Raw genomic sequence first — 15,447 nt, 5'->3', positions numbered from 1 at the left:
AATGCTGGTGGACCGAAAAAACACCACAGTCCTTTGCTTTGTTCATAGCTTTTGATTAAAAAGTTAGTACTGAGTTACTTAGATTAATTTGATTTCAAACTGTGGAATTGAATCTAATGTGCCATTGTGAATTCAAAGAAAGAAAAAAAAAACCTAACTGGTTTATGTGCACATTTAATTTCATGAGAATGTTGTGAGTTGTTGAGGCAAATGTCTCTAATTCTGAAACTAGAATACATCCTCAAAAGTGTCATATTTCCCTGCTATTTTACAGATTACTTGACTGAATGCAGCAATTTTACTGCGCTCTTTTCACAGGGAACACGAATTATATTTATTGTTTACTCGTCCTTTATTTTTCTTTATCTATTTTTTTTTAGTTGAAAATTCAAAGTACCTTATGAGTGTAAGGGATTTTATTCTGAAAGTCACGACCGGACGTGGCGTCTCTGAGAGTACTTCAACTACCTTGAAAGCAGTCCGTCCGCGCAGTGACAGTGAAAGTTGTCTTCGCTCGGTGAAGCAGGAGTCTGGACTCGCTGGTTGCCACCGCCGCTGCTTCACACGTTTTCTCACGGGGAGATGAGGCGGAAAGAGAAGCGGCTGCTGCAGTTCGCCGGGCTGCTCATCGCGGCTCTCCTTTTCCTCCCCAACGTCGGGTTGTGGTCTTTGTACCGGGACCGAGTGTTCGACAACTCGCCCAGCACGGCGGACGGACCGGGCGGCATCCTCCCGATACAGGTAGAAAAGCTCGGTTATAACACTCCTTTTGTACTCTTTTCCAAACCCGCGTGCTGGGATCTTTAGAGACTTGGGTCCGGGAAAAAAAAAAAAAAAAAAGTCATAAATGCGACATATTTTTCTTAGTTGTTCTCCTCGTTTTCTTCTCAGTACGGCCAACTCTGATCAGGGCTCCAAAATCTGAGACAAAGAAGACACTCATGTAGGCGACTTCAGAAGTGTCAGTAATGACAGTAGAAATCAGTGCAGACCGGTAGAGAGTGTGTGTCAGGTCGGATCTCCCCTCCGACGGTGCGGGTCCAGCACCATGGAGAGCGTCCGGTACTTCCAGCGCGGCTCGGGTTCAGCACCATGGAAAGCGTCCGGTACTTCCAGCGCGGCTCGGGTTCAGCACCATGGAGAGCGTCCGGTACTTCCAGCGCGGCTCGGGTTCAGCACCATGGAGAGCGCAAAGACTACAGGAGAGCAGGCAGAGAGGCGTCTTGGTTTCTCAGTGACAGAACATGGAAACGTCCAGTCACTCCACACAGTTTAACATTATTTTTTAATCTTATAGTGCAATAATCAAAGCAGTAATGCTGATTCCAGCCGCCCTTTAAGCTAATGCTTAGTTAAGGATCCTCATTAGAAGCACATTGTGTCTCACTGGTGACCTGAACTACAGACAACTTAAGATATTAAACAGCCACACGCTAAGCAGATACACAAATGAGAGTTAATTAAGCATGAAGTCATAACAGACTTAAAAGATAGAAAATGATGCTAAAGCAAGCAGATGTAGAGGTTAGGCGTTCATCTCCACTTAATCTCAGCTGTTGGTTCTTTGCTTCTCGATCTAATTGATGTCCAGACAGGATTTACTGATTGTTTAGTAATAGTAGTGCAATATCATTGACAGGTGCTGGACACTGGATGTGTCCCTACAGGAGAAAATGCTCTTATTAAACCATTAATTCTTACACACTTTTCACATCTTGAAGATCACTGATATTCTCAGCCAGGTGTTTATTCATGCTGTATGCATGAGAAGACATGCCACCCGTGGCTCCGAATCTGATTCACAGTCAAAGTGTGAAAGCCACTTTTCCACTGTAAATGAGCTGAAAATGATAAAGAGCTGTGTGATTTCAATTTGCGTGAGGGACGGAGTGCAGATTCAACAGCATACGATCAAACTACTATTAGTAAAGGCAGGTCGTTTCGTGTGATATAACAGTCAGATGAGAGAGACTGATGAAATGTTCATTTACTGAAAGGTGAGATGTAGGTCTTTTCATTCTCTGTATCGCGGCATCAGAACTTATGGCTCAGTTGATGTAACAAGGTCCCTTTTTTCAAAGAAAAGCAGATAACATATTTTGAAGAAGCCACTGTTCCTCACCATCCCCTGAGTGATGCTGTGGATTCCTTTAAGCCTTTCAGTTGATTTTTATTCATATTAGCTATATATCGTTAATGTATTGCTGATGTTTAACTAAGTCTTACGTCTCTGTGATGTGGAACGAATTTCATTCGGTATGATCTTCAACATGAGGGCTTTCATGTTGAATATTGAGACGCTCAGATCACATTTACATTTATTCTGTTCCAGCGGTGGTTCTAGACTCCCAGAGGATGCTGGGTAGCATCCAGATAACAGTTTCGACAGGTACAACGAGTCTCACATGCAGTCATTTTATTTCCAGTTATTTATTCTGCAAGGAGCAGGCTGGAATTAGTAATGATAAGCATCTGCAGTTAGGACCGGGGATGATGTCGTGACCACATAGCCACTAGCTACTCGCCGGGCTGATGAAGCGCTTCCGCTATTTCTTGCCAATATTTGTCTTTTTGACTCGGTCTTCATCCCTCAAGGAAACTTCAAACAGGCAGGAGTATAGTTGCCACAGCTCTACGAACTTTTCCCGCCTGACAGCCGTAACCTCAACATCTTTCTTCCTCTTCCTCCTCTTCACCATACTTCTCCTGGCTGTGCTATGGAGAGAAAACCTGTTTGGTCAAGGCTCAGGAACGTGTTGTAGGAGATGTCACACTAGGCGTGTCAAGACCGAAAAAAATCTGACATGCTAGTCTTTGCATCGGGGTGCTGTGCGGCGTCCTGGAAGGTGCACGACAGATTGGTGTGCAGTGATTTGTGATGGCTTTGGAAAGCACTGACAAATAATGTCATCCTGCCAAAAAGAGCATCACTCTGGAGGGTAATTACAAAAAACATGGTCTGTCATTTACTTTGGAGGACTTGTTTAATAGCTGGTTACACGAGACGTTTCAAATCATTGCTGAAGTTTGTCTTGCCTCCTTTCTAAAGTCTTACGATGTCTGTCCTGTACGATGGCTGCACTAAAGGCGAAGAGCTGAGTTTCACTCAGCTGTCCGTCCCGTCTCCCTAACAGTCAAAATGCTGGTGAAGAAAGCACAAAAAAGGAGCTTTATTCATCTCGTATTGTGCCTCACTTTAGTGTCTCATAACATATCAGAGATTAATCTGCAGATGCTTCGATTGAACATGAAGCCAAACTTTTCTACGCGTGTCAGTTTTTGAGCCAACAGGTTCGGTAAGCCTCGTTTCAGCCAAGCTGATTGCCAACGTGCCTTTTGCTGTGTCATGAAACACGTCATAAAACGGCGAATACTGCTGAAATGGGGTTATAAAACAGAACAGCCAATAAAAAAAGGGTTTTCAGCAATTGTGAATCACTATAGAGAGGTCCTTGATCATATTCATAGACATGCACAAATATGTTAGGCTGGTCCAGTGGTATGTGAGATACACACATGCACACGCACACACACACAAGACCAAATGCATGGTTCCCTCCACGGTTACGCCTGGCAGAGCTAATTATGATGGGAGGTTTGGCTGATGTGAGGCATCAGTATTTTTTTGCCTTTTCATGCACTTCTGTATTTTTTAGTACCAATGTAAAGTTTTATATGCTGGACTTGGAAAAATCTGAGTTGTAGGACTTAGATGTTGTTGGCTAGTAAGAAAATGGTTTAAGAAGCAATTGTTAGCGCTGGCTGGCTAACATCTCTATCTTATTTTAGCTTCAGTATAGCACAGAACCTCTTTTACATGGCTGGAAACTGGCTGCAAGCATCCATGTTCAATTTCTTTGTGAACTTTTAATAGCAAAAGACAAACGTAACAAAGGACAAATGAGGAAAAAGAAAGAAACAATATGTGTGTTTGTGCTCTGTGTTTGAGTGCTCCCTGTGGGCTGTTATGGCTTCACTGAAGTAGATAAAAATCAATACCCCTATCCCATTCAGCCTTTTCCCACATAAGTCTTGTTAGAGACATTTGTAGTGGATATTTTGTTCCCCTTGTTGGTTTCTGTCTGCTTCACTTGTAGACGACACAGTGCTTAAACGATCAGAATGAGATCAGAGCGGATTAAAAGCAAACAGAATGAGCTGCGGTCTCATTCATACACAATCTCTCCCACTGATGTATTAGATAAAATAGAATATAAATGAACAGCGTTCATACATATTGTTTATTAAACATTTATTTACCCAGAGAAGGCGGGTGGAGGCTTTCATTTGGTTGCCCTTTTTCCACAACCAGTTTTCTGCTGTTCGCCCTGGAGCATTTTCGCTCCAGGAATTTGATGTTTGATTCTCTCTTGCTCCTTCATGGAGAACTACAGCAGGAGTCAGCTGGGATTCGCAGGAGGTGCAACTCCCAGTCGTGCCAAACAAGTGTCATAAAGTATCCAAACATCCACTGAAACTTCTCAAAACGCAGCTTAATCCACTTCTTAATCCACCATTATTACATAAATCATCTCCTCATAGCTCTGAAGCTCAGCCAAAAGTAGAGCATTTAGAAGTTTATCTAGAGCTGCTGTCGTTTGCACAGGACCAGGCTTCACTCGTTTCACACTTGGGTTCAGATTTTATATTGAAAACACATTTTTTATTTATTTATTTTCTTGCTGGAGTATTCCCTTTGGGGAAACAGCAGCAGCAGCAGTTGAGGTTGGAGCGCGCATGACTGCCTGACATGAAGCTGTTCTGAGGAGATTGAAAATGCTGTTGCTTCATTGGAGCTGCTGGCAACCAGAATGTGTTCTGTTGATTATCCAGAGGAAGGAGCATGTGGTTTTAGATGCCATTTTTCAAGACTTAATACCTAAACTGTATTCGTGTAGCAATTTTTCTCAGTCTGTTGAAAATGGGCGCTGGCTAACATGGCATCTTACGCCCTCATTTGCATCCCTGCCTCTGATTTCAGCTCCTCCAAATGGGGATTCAGTGAGAGATGCAAAGAGGAGATGCAAGGATGCAGAAAATGTATTTACAGAGCGAGACATGCTCGCTCACTCCGGTGTCATTTAGAGGAGGCTGCAATTAATCATGAGGCACAGCATCTCTACTGTCCTTTAATGTCTAAAAAGCATTTCATATGGTGGCTGCTGTTGCATTACTGATTGTAGATCCCCTCACTGTTTTTGAACAGTCAGCAGTGGTCCTTTTAATGCCCTGTCAGATCAGACCAATCCCTCAACAGATTCACTTTGAATGGGTGTGGCCCTCTGGCAAAAAAACCCCTTCTTCTGCCAAGCTCCTCTGAAGCCTCCTCTCTCCTCATCCCTCGTCTCCTGCAGGATGCATTCAAGGAATTGGACCTCAATTGATTTGTCAGCCTGGATAACGGAGGAGCGAGGACTTGGAGGAAGAATAATGAGCTGAATGATCATTGTTGAGTTGGCCACACCCCACAATGAAACCATCCACTGATCAACTGTGAAAGATGTGTGAAAATGTTCAAAGTTTCATCTCAAACAGAGCTGAGCAGCGGTGCTTTACAGGTGTATGTGAGGTGACTTTGAGTTGATTCCATTATTAGTTTGCATATGTTCGATTTTTTGAAGTAGGTGAAAAGTAAAGACGCAAAAAGCTGGTTTTGCTCACGCTTATTTAAAGAAAATGGCCTCGGGGTATCTCGCCCCGCATTGCACACTCTGGTGTGGCTAAATGCCTTTCAGCAGCACCCTGACAGCTCTCTGTGTTAAACCAATTTATTTGCTCCTCGTAACCATACTGAGCATTGGTCGCTGTGGTAGTGAGCAGCCTGTCTATGGCTGATGGGCTCAGTACAACACAGCACAGCTCAGGGCCAGCAGAGCAGCTTAACTCTGGTTTAGATGGAGAAATGTATGGAGGGATGGAGCTTCAGGTGAGTCGGCGTAGGCCACATCTGTCTCATAGTAGCACCGTATTGAATTGAGCCAAGCTCAGACGCAACAAGCAGACAAGTCACTCATCTGACATGACATTGACAATGGGATGCAGGTTCTGTTGTGTAGCCACGCCAATCATTTATTTCCACTTTCATACAAAATAAAAACTGAGGCCAAGCACCAAGTCTTCATGTAGTGCTGAAACTACTGCTTGTCAATGACAAAGCATAATTTCTGTACATAATTTGCTGTTGCTTGTCTTAGGAGGAGTCGTGTTTTTTCTGATGTACCATGATTATGGTTTAGGTTTGGGCACTAACAATAAGTAATCATGGTTAGGCAGACATCGAATCAAGAGACAAGACGAGAACTCCGGTTATTCAGGTTCAGGGGCTCAAGTATTTTTTTGTTAAGTCTGTAATGTCTGTGTTGTATTGAGTCATTGCACTGGCACTGCAGTTTTTACATGAGGGGGTAGAAATACACATTTTCTGCACATGGAGTTAAAATTAATCATCTGAAAGCTTGGTGGATTACTGCAGTTTGCAGCTGCTCTGTGCAGCCTGCGCCTAGCGGCACGTCGGGGGCTGTTAGCGACGCCTGTCTGTCAGCTTCGCCTCCAGCTGGGATGGGACAGGAAGCGTCGTTTGAGTTGGCAGCACAGCTCAGCACTTAATGGCCACCATACAGTATTTCTGAGCTGTTATTCCTCTGACTTGGTCTCCCCCAGACATGATAATAAGGAGCTTATTTGAACAGCTCAGATGGGTTTGGATGGGAGCCAGTGGAGGCTGTGATCCCAGCAGTGCCAACACAGCTGTAAATGACCACTGAAGTCCCCCAGCAGGTCCATCACAACATGCTCAAAGCTCATGATGTGTCTTTGTGTGTTCCTTTGTTGGCAAGGCAGAATCCTGCACAGAGGTGCATAAAACCTCTTTTTTTCTTGAATTTTCTGTTTGAAAAATTGGAACATTAAATGTATATTTATTCTGAATAATGCACAGATCTCACTCTATGCGGTTTTCATATAGGGGCTATTTCTTCAGTGGAAATAGCCCCAGTGAAAATTGTTCAGTTTCTCACACACTACAAGCAACATCTCAAATGATGTGGACGTGGTGAAGCCACCTAGCAACCACTTTCCACCAGTTGAAAATTATAGCTGAAATAATTTTCAGCAGTTTGTCACCACTGCTGAGAGCCTCACATGGTTCAGTCAGATTGAACTCTGCACAGTTCTGGACTTCATCTCAGCTCCTCCTCATATTAAAGGAGGCTGCAGTTTGCTGAGTACCTGTATGAGAATCCTGTAAACAAAAAACAACCTCCTCCAGCACTGAGTTTAATACTATTGCAAGGTCAAGGAAGGAAGCTGTGAAGCTTTGAAGCAGTCAGGTCAGCCTTACGGTCTGTACCGAACAGGCTTTTAAAAACCAAACAAGGCGTCTGTTAGCAACAGCGTGTGCATATATATCAAAGTGTTCAGCAGCTGTGTTTTGAGTTTAAATTCAGAAATCTGCATGTTTCCTAGCTTTATCCGACAACAAGTTGTATTAATAACCTTTAAGCCGTTTGTGGGCTCTCTGCGGTCGTCTGCTGGCAGGTGATAGCAGGACTGCTTTTAGCTGGTGTTTGTGCACAGTTGTGCAGTTTGTCCTTCTTACTGTGTGTTTGTGAGGTCCTCACTTTTTGTTCATGCAAATATACATCTGTGTGTCTGCCCTCTTGGTGTGTGCTTTCTTGATGGGTTTCTTTTGTTGTTGTATGTTTGTTTACTATGTGTGTAGGTACACGTACATCTGTGCAGATACAAAGTGTGCTGCACAGAGAGAGGGCGAAAGTGCACTGCACAGTCGAAAGTACGCAGATGATTATACCCATATGTGACTGCTGAACACCTCATTCAGAAGCCAGCAGTCGCTGTTCTGGAGTCTGTCCACCAGATTTATGAACCTGGCTGCAGGGATTTTGCTCCCGTTTAGCCACAACAGCATCAGAAAGGTCCAACGCTGATGCTGGGCGATAAGGCCTGGCTTGCAGTCAGTATTCTAGTTCATCCCAAAGTGTTGAGTGAGGGCGGGATCAGGATTCTGTGCAGGCCAATCAAGTTCTTCCCCAGCAGACTGAGGAAGCCATTCTGCTGTAATGTTGAAACAGAAAGGGGCCTCCAGCAAACTCTTGTTACAAAATTGGAAGTTCATTCTCGTCCAAAATGTCATTATATGATGTAGCATGTAGCACATGCTAATAATAATATCAAGCAGACTGTCATGTTTGTAAGTAAGGCCATGGCGCTAAAATGACATTGATATTGATCTTGATGTGGTTATCATCCAACTGTAGATAAACATATCAAGATTCACATTTTTGCAATGATCACTTTGTTTCAATTTGTGCTTGTTTGTACAACGAAATGAAACCACTCTTAGGATTGACGGGCTGGGAGGTGCTCGATGTGACGTTTTCTGGAAAGTTAAATGTATCACGAGAACTGCTATCCTCTGCCAAAAAAAGCCACCGGCTGCAGGGCCTTTTAAAATTGCAGCTGCACTTTGCCTCGTGGCTGCTTTCCATCGCTCGCAGTGCAGTTATGGAAAAACAACAACAACAACAACAACAAAAAAGACTTTGTGTGTAGCATGAATCCCACAATGTCTTCGTGTCCCCATCTTCATCCTTGATCTTTACTCTGATTTGACGGTTAAACTCAAAAGGGAGCAAGAGCTGTCATCTGGATTCATCTCTGGCCATTTCAGGGAAACAGCATGTGGCCCAAACATTTTTTAAGACCCGTGTTCACAGCACAATCCATCAATATCTGAGCAGAAAGCCTGAGACCTCAGGAGGCGGAGGATTCCACGAGTCCTGGCCTCTCTGCCTGCTCTCTCTCTCTCAGCACGACTGTGGATAATGACTCCTTTTGGGAGATAATGGACTGTGCAGTGGCCTCACTGAGCTCCTCTGTGAGGGGAGTTTGGAGTGCCTCGCCACAGGAGCCTCCGCCTGGAGGTCCTCTGCCTCAAGCTCATGTCTAGCTCACACAGAATGGATGCCCAGAGGCATATGCATATACATCACAACAGGGCTGCTGTGCCTGAAAGAGGGTTCTATGTGCTGCTTCTCTGAAGGTGTGGGGAAAGAAGACACAATCTGTTTTTTGATGTTCCTTTTGTGACTCATATTGGATGATAATTATGCCCTGCCTACTGGAAGAATTAGTCGAGAATCTTTTCCTAACATGTTGCCCAAAAAAAACCATGAATGCAGCTTTAACATCCCTGAAACTTCTTCATCTGTCTCCAGCCTGTCCTCTCACTGAACTGATGCAGGAGTAGGTCAGTTAGTGCATGCTGAAGTCTCTTGTTCCTAGAGGAGGTAACAGGGAATTTGTGAGCCTCCAGCACAGATTGACTTGTCTGTGAAGTGGCTGAAGGTGGAGGAGGAGGAGCAGAGGGATGAGGTGGAAGAGAGAAGACAGGTAATTGTGTCTCTGGGGTTCGAGGTGGATCTGTCTGCGATCTGACAGAACAGGAAGGGGAAGAGAAAAGAACAGAAAAGCTTCCTTTTCTCACTCCCCAGGAGGAGAGGAAACAGAAAAGGGAAGTATTGACCCAAGGTGGTCTGATTCATCCTCCTCAGAGAATGAATGGGTAGCGCTGTTCTTATCAGACTTACCGCACTGCTGGTAATACCAGCTTCTCCTCTACACCAAACAAAGGCTGTCCAATAGTAGTCCTCTATCTCTCCTTGTACACCCTTCGTCTTTGTTCAGCACAACAGATCTGAAGGCAGCTGAAAACAAGCTAAGCCAAGTCTGTTCAAAGCGGGTGCTGGAATTAAGAAAGTAACATGCCTTGCAACGCTGCAACAGCCTTTGAAGCTGCAATTGATTTCGAGCCATCAGCTGCTATCGAAAGGTGTCATAAAGCTCGGCAACGTTCAGTCTTATAACCTACTTCTTACTTCTTGTTGTTCGTTGGTGCACGCTGAAGGAAAAGCAGCAATGAACGACTTGAAACAGGCAATAACCAACTCAACTAAATGTCAGCAATAGATGATGACAAAAAGGTTTGTCATGTGGTTGGTGCCTAAACTTTATGGTTGTCGCATCGTGAACAAAACGACATTGGAAGGCACAAACAAATGATGGCCTCCTGCCAATAGGGGCGACAGATCAGTAAACACATCTACGTGTTGCACGGCAGTCTTTCTTATTTTTTAACACACGGGAAAACACATGAGATTTTGGGGAAGTCAGTATCTAGATACAAGATGATCCTACAATACACAGTGTATTGAAAGACATTCAGATATCTTCATGTGAAATGGTAAAATGCTATTTCAAATCAATCAATTATTAGATTATTCATTATCATAATTTCACAGTGGGTACATATATTTTTGCATGCTGTCCCGCTGGGCATTGAGCCAGTCTCAGGCATTACTAATGCCATGCTTGACCTACACGAGTAAACTTTGTGTAAAGTTAAGTAGCTGACAGGAAAGCAAAGCTTGCATTTTAGAGACAATTCCCTGGAGATAGAGCCAGCAGTAGCTTGTACTATAAACCAAGCTTCTGGTCAACACACTTTTGTGCAATGTTGTGATTTAATGCTCATTTCTGCTAAAAAACACTCTCGTCATTAGCTGAAATATTTACTGTGCGTGTTGATGCGGCAGTTAGGTTGTGCTCTTCTCACTGCAGTGATGACAGCCTGGAATACAAGGCAATTTCTCAATGTGCTTCAGCAGAGAACTTAAAAGGTACAAGTGAAACCTCAGAGGTCAGTGGCATTTTGTTCTGATTCTGCCGTCACTTATTTCTCCCCAGAAAAGTTTCCCCTTTGTGCCATAATACATCCACTGAAGAATAAAGCCACTGCCACAAAGCACGATGAGGTAACTCTTTTCAGAAAAGGTGATGCCTCAGAGGTTAGCATGGCATTTCCATTTATTGTGACTTTCATTCGTTTTTGAGCTGCTGAAGACCTTTTCAGGCCTGGTCAGGTGCGACGTGTAAGACATTTTCAGAAACCAGTGGGAGATGGCACAAAATGGTCTGCAGACATGCTAAGAATAAGAAGTGTGGAGAAGAGCTGGAAAACATGCAGCAGGCTACATCTTTCATATTCCCACAGTGCATCTGAATGTTTGCTTAGCCCCACCCCTCTTAGCTACTGTTCAGCTTTCTTTTCTTAAATGTCACATATTTAGTTTATGCTGGCAGACTTAACATTAAGATTTTTGAACGTGTTGACAGAACAGGTCATTCATTGTTCACTGATGTACACTAAAACAGGCTTCTCATTTCGAGGTAACAGCTGCCAATTCTGTCCGCTGAACTGGCAACTGTCAGTGGCCAATTTTATCAGGTGTAGCAAGCTAGCTAATTAAGCTATCTTCATAAAATTGGTTGAAAATGACTTCCCCAGCTGGCGTTTTAATGTTTTAGGCTCACTCGTTTTAAAATGAAAACCCTTCAGGGGATTAAATATGAATTTGAAGACTGCATACATGATACGAGGCTGAGACATGAAGCTAAAGCTGCATGTTCCAGCCACGAGCTGATGATCTATGTACATAGAAGACATGTATCACTAATTCAGGTCACTCTACATGAACACAAACTAACGGCTACAACTGAACATCATATCACAAGTTACAAGCAAAAAACTGATACATAGTACATCAATTAAAACAACTTTTTCTACCATAAAAATGAAGCCCTGTCACTGTCCATGGTGCTGAAAGAGTCACACCCACACATGTTTGCATTCACACACACACACACACACACACACGCATAAAAAAACTTGAAAGTGGAACTCATAATGTTTATCCCCATCGAGGGACAGATACTTTGTAAGCAGCAAACATTCAATGAATAGATGAATAGGCCATTAAAAGGCTACATGAAAGTTAATTAGTGATCACTCATGCAGGTGAAATTGGCCGTTTCCCTCCGTCTCTCTGTCCCTTTGTCTCTCTGCTGTAAGCGGAATGTTTTTCTCGATAAAGTATGAATTTCCATTGAGTCCTGTCACTTATCTGACTCGTGCTTTGTAATTAATGATTGAACAGTTGGTGGAGATAAAACATGGGCTGTGTGACTCATGGTGTGCTCCTGTCATGCCCTATTAGCTAGTTTATGCTGCACCTTGAATATTGATCGAGTAGAAAAGTGCCCAGAGCAGAAATTTGTTTGTGGCAGCGTGAAGCTTTGTCCCTGTGATGAGGCCATTAGGAAGGAAGCAGCAGAGCGCACAGCGGGGAGGCACAAAGAGTGGACTAAAGATGCTGTGTTTAGTTTTTTTTTTCATTTTTGTACACCAGCTTTTATGAGGTGGGTACTGGTGATGTGCCACACAACACAGGCCTGCAGCAGCGTAGATTCAGTGCTGTGTTTGAAATCCTGCTCTGCTCGTCTTACCAGGTGAACTGTATCTGTTTCAAGTGTTGAGTGGATGAGAAAGGGTCAGGCTACCCCTGGGTTTCTGTTTAGTGAGGTAGCTGCAGGTGAGGCATCATGAGATGGAAGAAAACTGGCTAGCTTCGCTTGCGTCACTGCGACAGTAGATTGACTGACTGTGGAATGATTGATGTCTGTATGTTTGGGATGAAATTCCAGGTGCTATATGGTAATTAACACCCCGTTGAGACAAAAATAGTGACATTGGCAATTAATCAGACTTGGTTTTGCAACTTTCCTCCCAGCCTGGGTTAAAGGGAAGCCACATGCTGCACAGCTTTGTGAAGAGGTGTTTCTAATACTGAAGGCAGTTTTGTTTTGTTTTTTTGTATGCAAGTAATGTTTAGAGCTGCACTAACTGATCAACCACTAGGGGGCAGAAAAACATCAAAACAAGATAACATACAAGTCAAATGTTGGCAAACACTTTCAGGATTTACACATCCAGCACATTACTAGATGACTACATATGTACATCAAATATCTACTTTCCTTTCAGGTCTGGTTTGGTCTGCAGTAATCCTGAGTAACATATTTGGCTCCTCAGCTGCACAATGTTCGCACTCTTCATTGCATAGTTGCAGGCCTGCTCATAGCAGAGAGTGAGGTCATAGACTGGGTTTACCAGAACTTGTTTGCTGAAAACAGCTGCTGTTGCTACTGGAAACAGGATTGATGATGACGTCAGCTCTGGAGGAAAAAAATAAAAAAATTCTTTCCACCCAAAACTTAATTTTGACAAATATGAAACACCACTTCGGCCGTGCTCTGGTATGTTCAAACTGCACTACGCTATTTCTTATTTTGCAGTTATTTGTATGGATTTGTTCCGCTGTATTTTCCTGTTACTCCTCAGCTCTGGTTTGCCTTCCACTGTAACCTCAAGTGAAAAGGTGCTCCCTGTGGTTGTGCGCCAGCGTGATGCAGAATGACAGTAAATTCAAACTGAACTGAACTGAATTCAATTGAAGTGAAATGAATTGAATGAAAATGAATGTGCTTCTATGGCGGGGAGGAAATGGATGTTCCACTAGAATGCTGGGTTAATGCGGTGTCCACTCTCATTTCATGCGTATTAGTGTTGAGTGATTACGACAGCTTTTCTGGGAGTTAAAATCCCTTGGCTGTTTGTTCTCTGCAAGGTCCTCTACATCTGCTGGCACAGTCGCTTTCTTTTAGTTGAGAACATACATGGACTCTAGATTCCTGTCAGGTCCGGTGTGAGACGAGAGGAAACATGAAGCAAAAGAGAAGGTTGTGAGACAAGTGCAGTGGTATTTTACTCAGTGAAAGAAAAGCTAAAAAGACTTAGAAACAGAAAATCATGACACCCTGATACTCACATTTTTAGCTTGAATCACGTGAAGGAAGCTATTTTTCTTGCAAATCCAGATCAATGCTGAGAAAGTCTTTGCGATACGCTCCATCGTTCATTTCAGCTCGCAGGAAGGTGGTGGCGGCTGCTCCGGTTCAATGACCTCCTCATGCAAATCGTTCGTAATTGACCACATCGCTAACACCAGCAATCTTAATAATTAGCCACTGATTCTTTTTGAAAGAGGCAGCGCAGAACAATCGGGATGCTGATTTTCCACAGTTAATTAAAGGGAAGTGGCTGTGTTATTACCTGCTTCGGTGCATCAAGTTCAGTCAAAGCTGTCAAGCTCAACTGTTGCTACAGACATTTTCATGAACTTCCTTTTTTTTGCATGGAACTTTTACTTTTCATCACACTTGCACATATAGGAATGAATTGTTTTTATTTGGTTGCATGCTGTGGTTGTATTTTTACTCTTATTACTGAGTCGGCTTACATATTAATTTGACTTATGTACATAGCTAATAGTTAAGTATACACTCCATGGCCTCTTTATTAGGTACACCTGTTCATCTAATGCAATTCAATGCAACAGCTCAAACATAAACTTACCATTTGGAAAAACGCATGTAAACTCTTTATTCTGTGGTATTGTATGAACTTGTGGTATTTTTTTTTTTTTTTATTGGACTTGGATAAGAATAAGACTTCATGCTGGAGTCCCATTGTGTTTTCCAGCTTAGTATATACAGCATATATAGTACAAAACCTTGTACTTCAGTGTATTCAAACAGCTTTACTCAGTGCCAGTAGCACTTATAGTGATTCTGGCTGCTGAGGATAAACAGGGTACTTTTCAAGAACAGCTTTCAATTACTTTTGGTCTGCTTGAAATAAGCGTTTTATGCAAATTTTACAGGAATGTAAAGTATATTGTATACTGTATACAACTAGGATGTGATATAGAATATTGACGCAGTGTTTTATTCTCCTTTTATATCGGATCTACCACTTTGACTCATTGGCTTGGTTGTCTCTGAGAGGAAGTAGAAGCAGATGCTGCAGGCTCTTAACACTCCCATGAACACACTCCCAATGCTCGCCATGGTGGTTTGTTCGACTGTACTGTGGTATCAGCTAACGGCCTGGTTAATAGCATTCCATGCAGTCAGATGTGTTGTTTGTATTAACAACATTTCACTAATTGCATCCTCCCATGGAGCTAATTAATTTACCGTTGTGCTGTGATCCTGTAATATCTTGAGTCGCTGAAAGTAATTCCAAAAGCAGAGAAAATTTCATAAACGGCTGCTTTTGCATTGTAACGGTGAGTCGAGAATAATAGCTTATGGTGATGAGGGTGTGGAGCATGTGTATGTCTGTGTATGTGCATAACGGCAGTGAAAATGAATGCCATGTTCTAGATGTCACACCAACAAAAAACAGACTTTTTCTTCCTATGTGCAAACCCCCAGCTGACAGCAGCACACTTTAGGAAGAAAAGTAAAACTGGTGCAGATTTTGACTGACAGCCAGGAGGAGGATCAAGTAGATATAAAGTCTGTTTTTTCTTCTACGTGAGTTTGTTGAAAAAATTTTACTGCACCAATTAATTTTTACATAGATTATATTTATGGAAGGAGTTTATATTATCCAGTTTCTATTATCCAGGTCTCTTCCTGTATCTGCTTCTGTTTAATGTCAAATACAATGCTTCTCTTCAAGGA

The 15,447-nt window shown here is 42.8% G+C and overlaps 1 protein-coding gene across 1 annotated transcript in view; it reads left to right on the top strand.

The window, feature by feature from the left end:
• The first annotated feature begins 451 nt into the window (after positions 1-451).
• Positions 452-15,447, top strand: part of LOC139344551 (polypeptide N-acetylgalactosaminyltransferase 10-like) — a 65,749-nt gene continuing 50,753 nt past the window's right edge. Inside the window, exon 1 of the mRNA XM_070982834.1 lies at positions 452-741. Coding sequence (XP_070838935.1) covers positions 583-741 — 159 coding nt within the window. The 5' untranslated portion in view covers positions 452-582. The remainder of the gene's footprint in view (positions 742-15,447) is intronic.

Source organism: Chaetodon trifascialis, chromosome 16 (genome assembly GCF_039877785.1).
Source record: "Chaetodon trifascialis isolate fChaTrf1 chromosome 16, fChaTrf1.hap1, whole genome shotgun sequence".
NCBI lineage: Eukaryota > Metazoa > Chordata > Actinopteri > Chaetodontiformes > Chaetodontidae > Chaetodon > Chaetodon trifascialis.
This window is presented reverse-complemented; position numbering and strand designations above follow the sequence as displayed.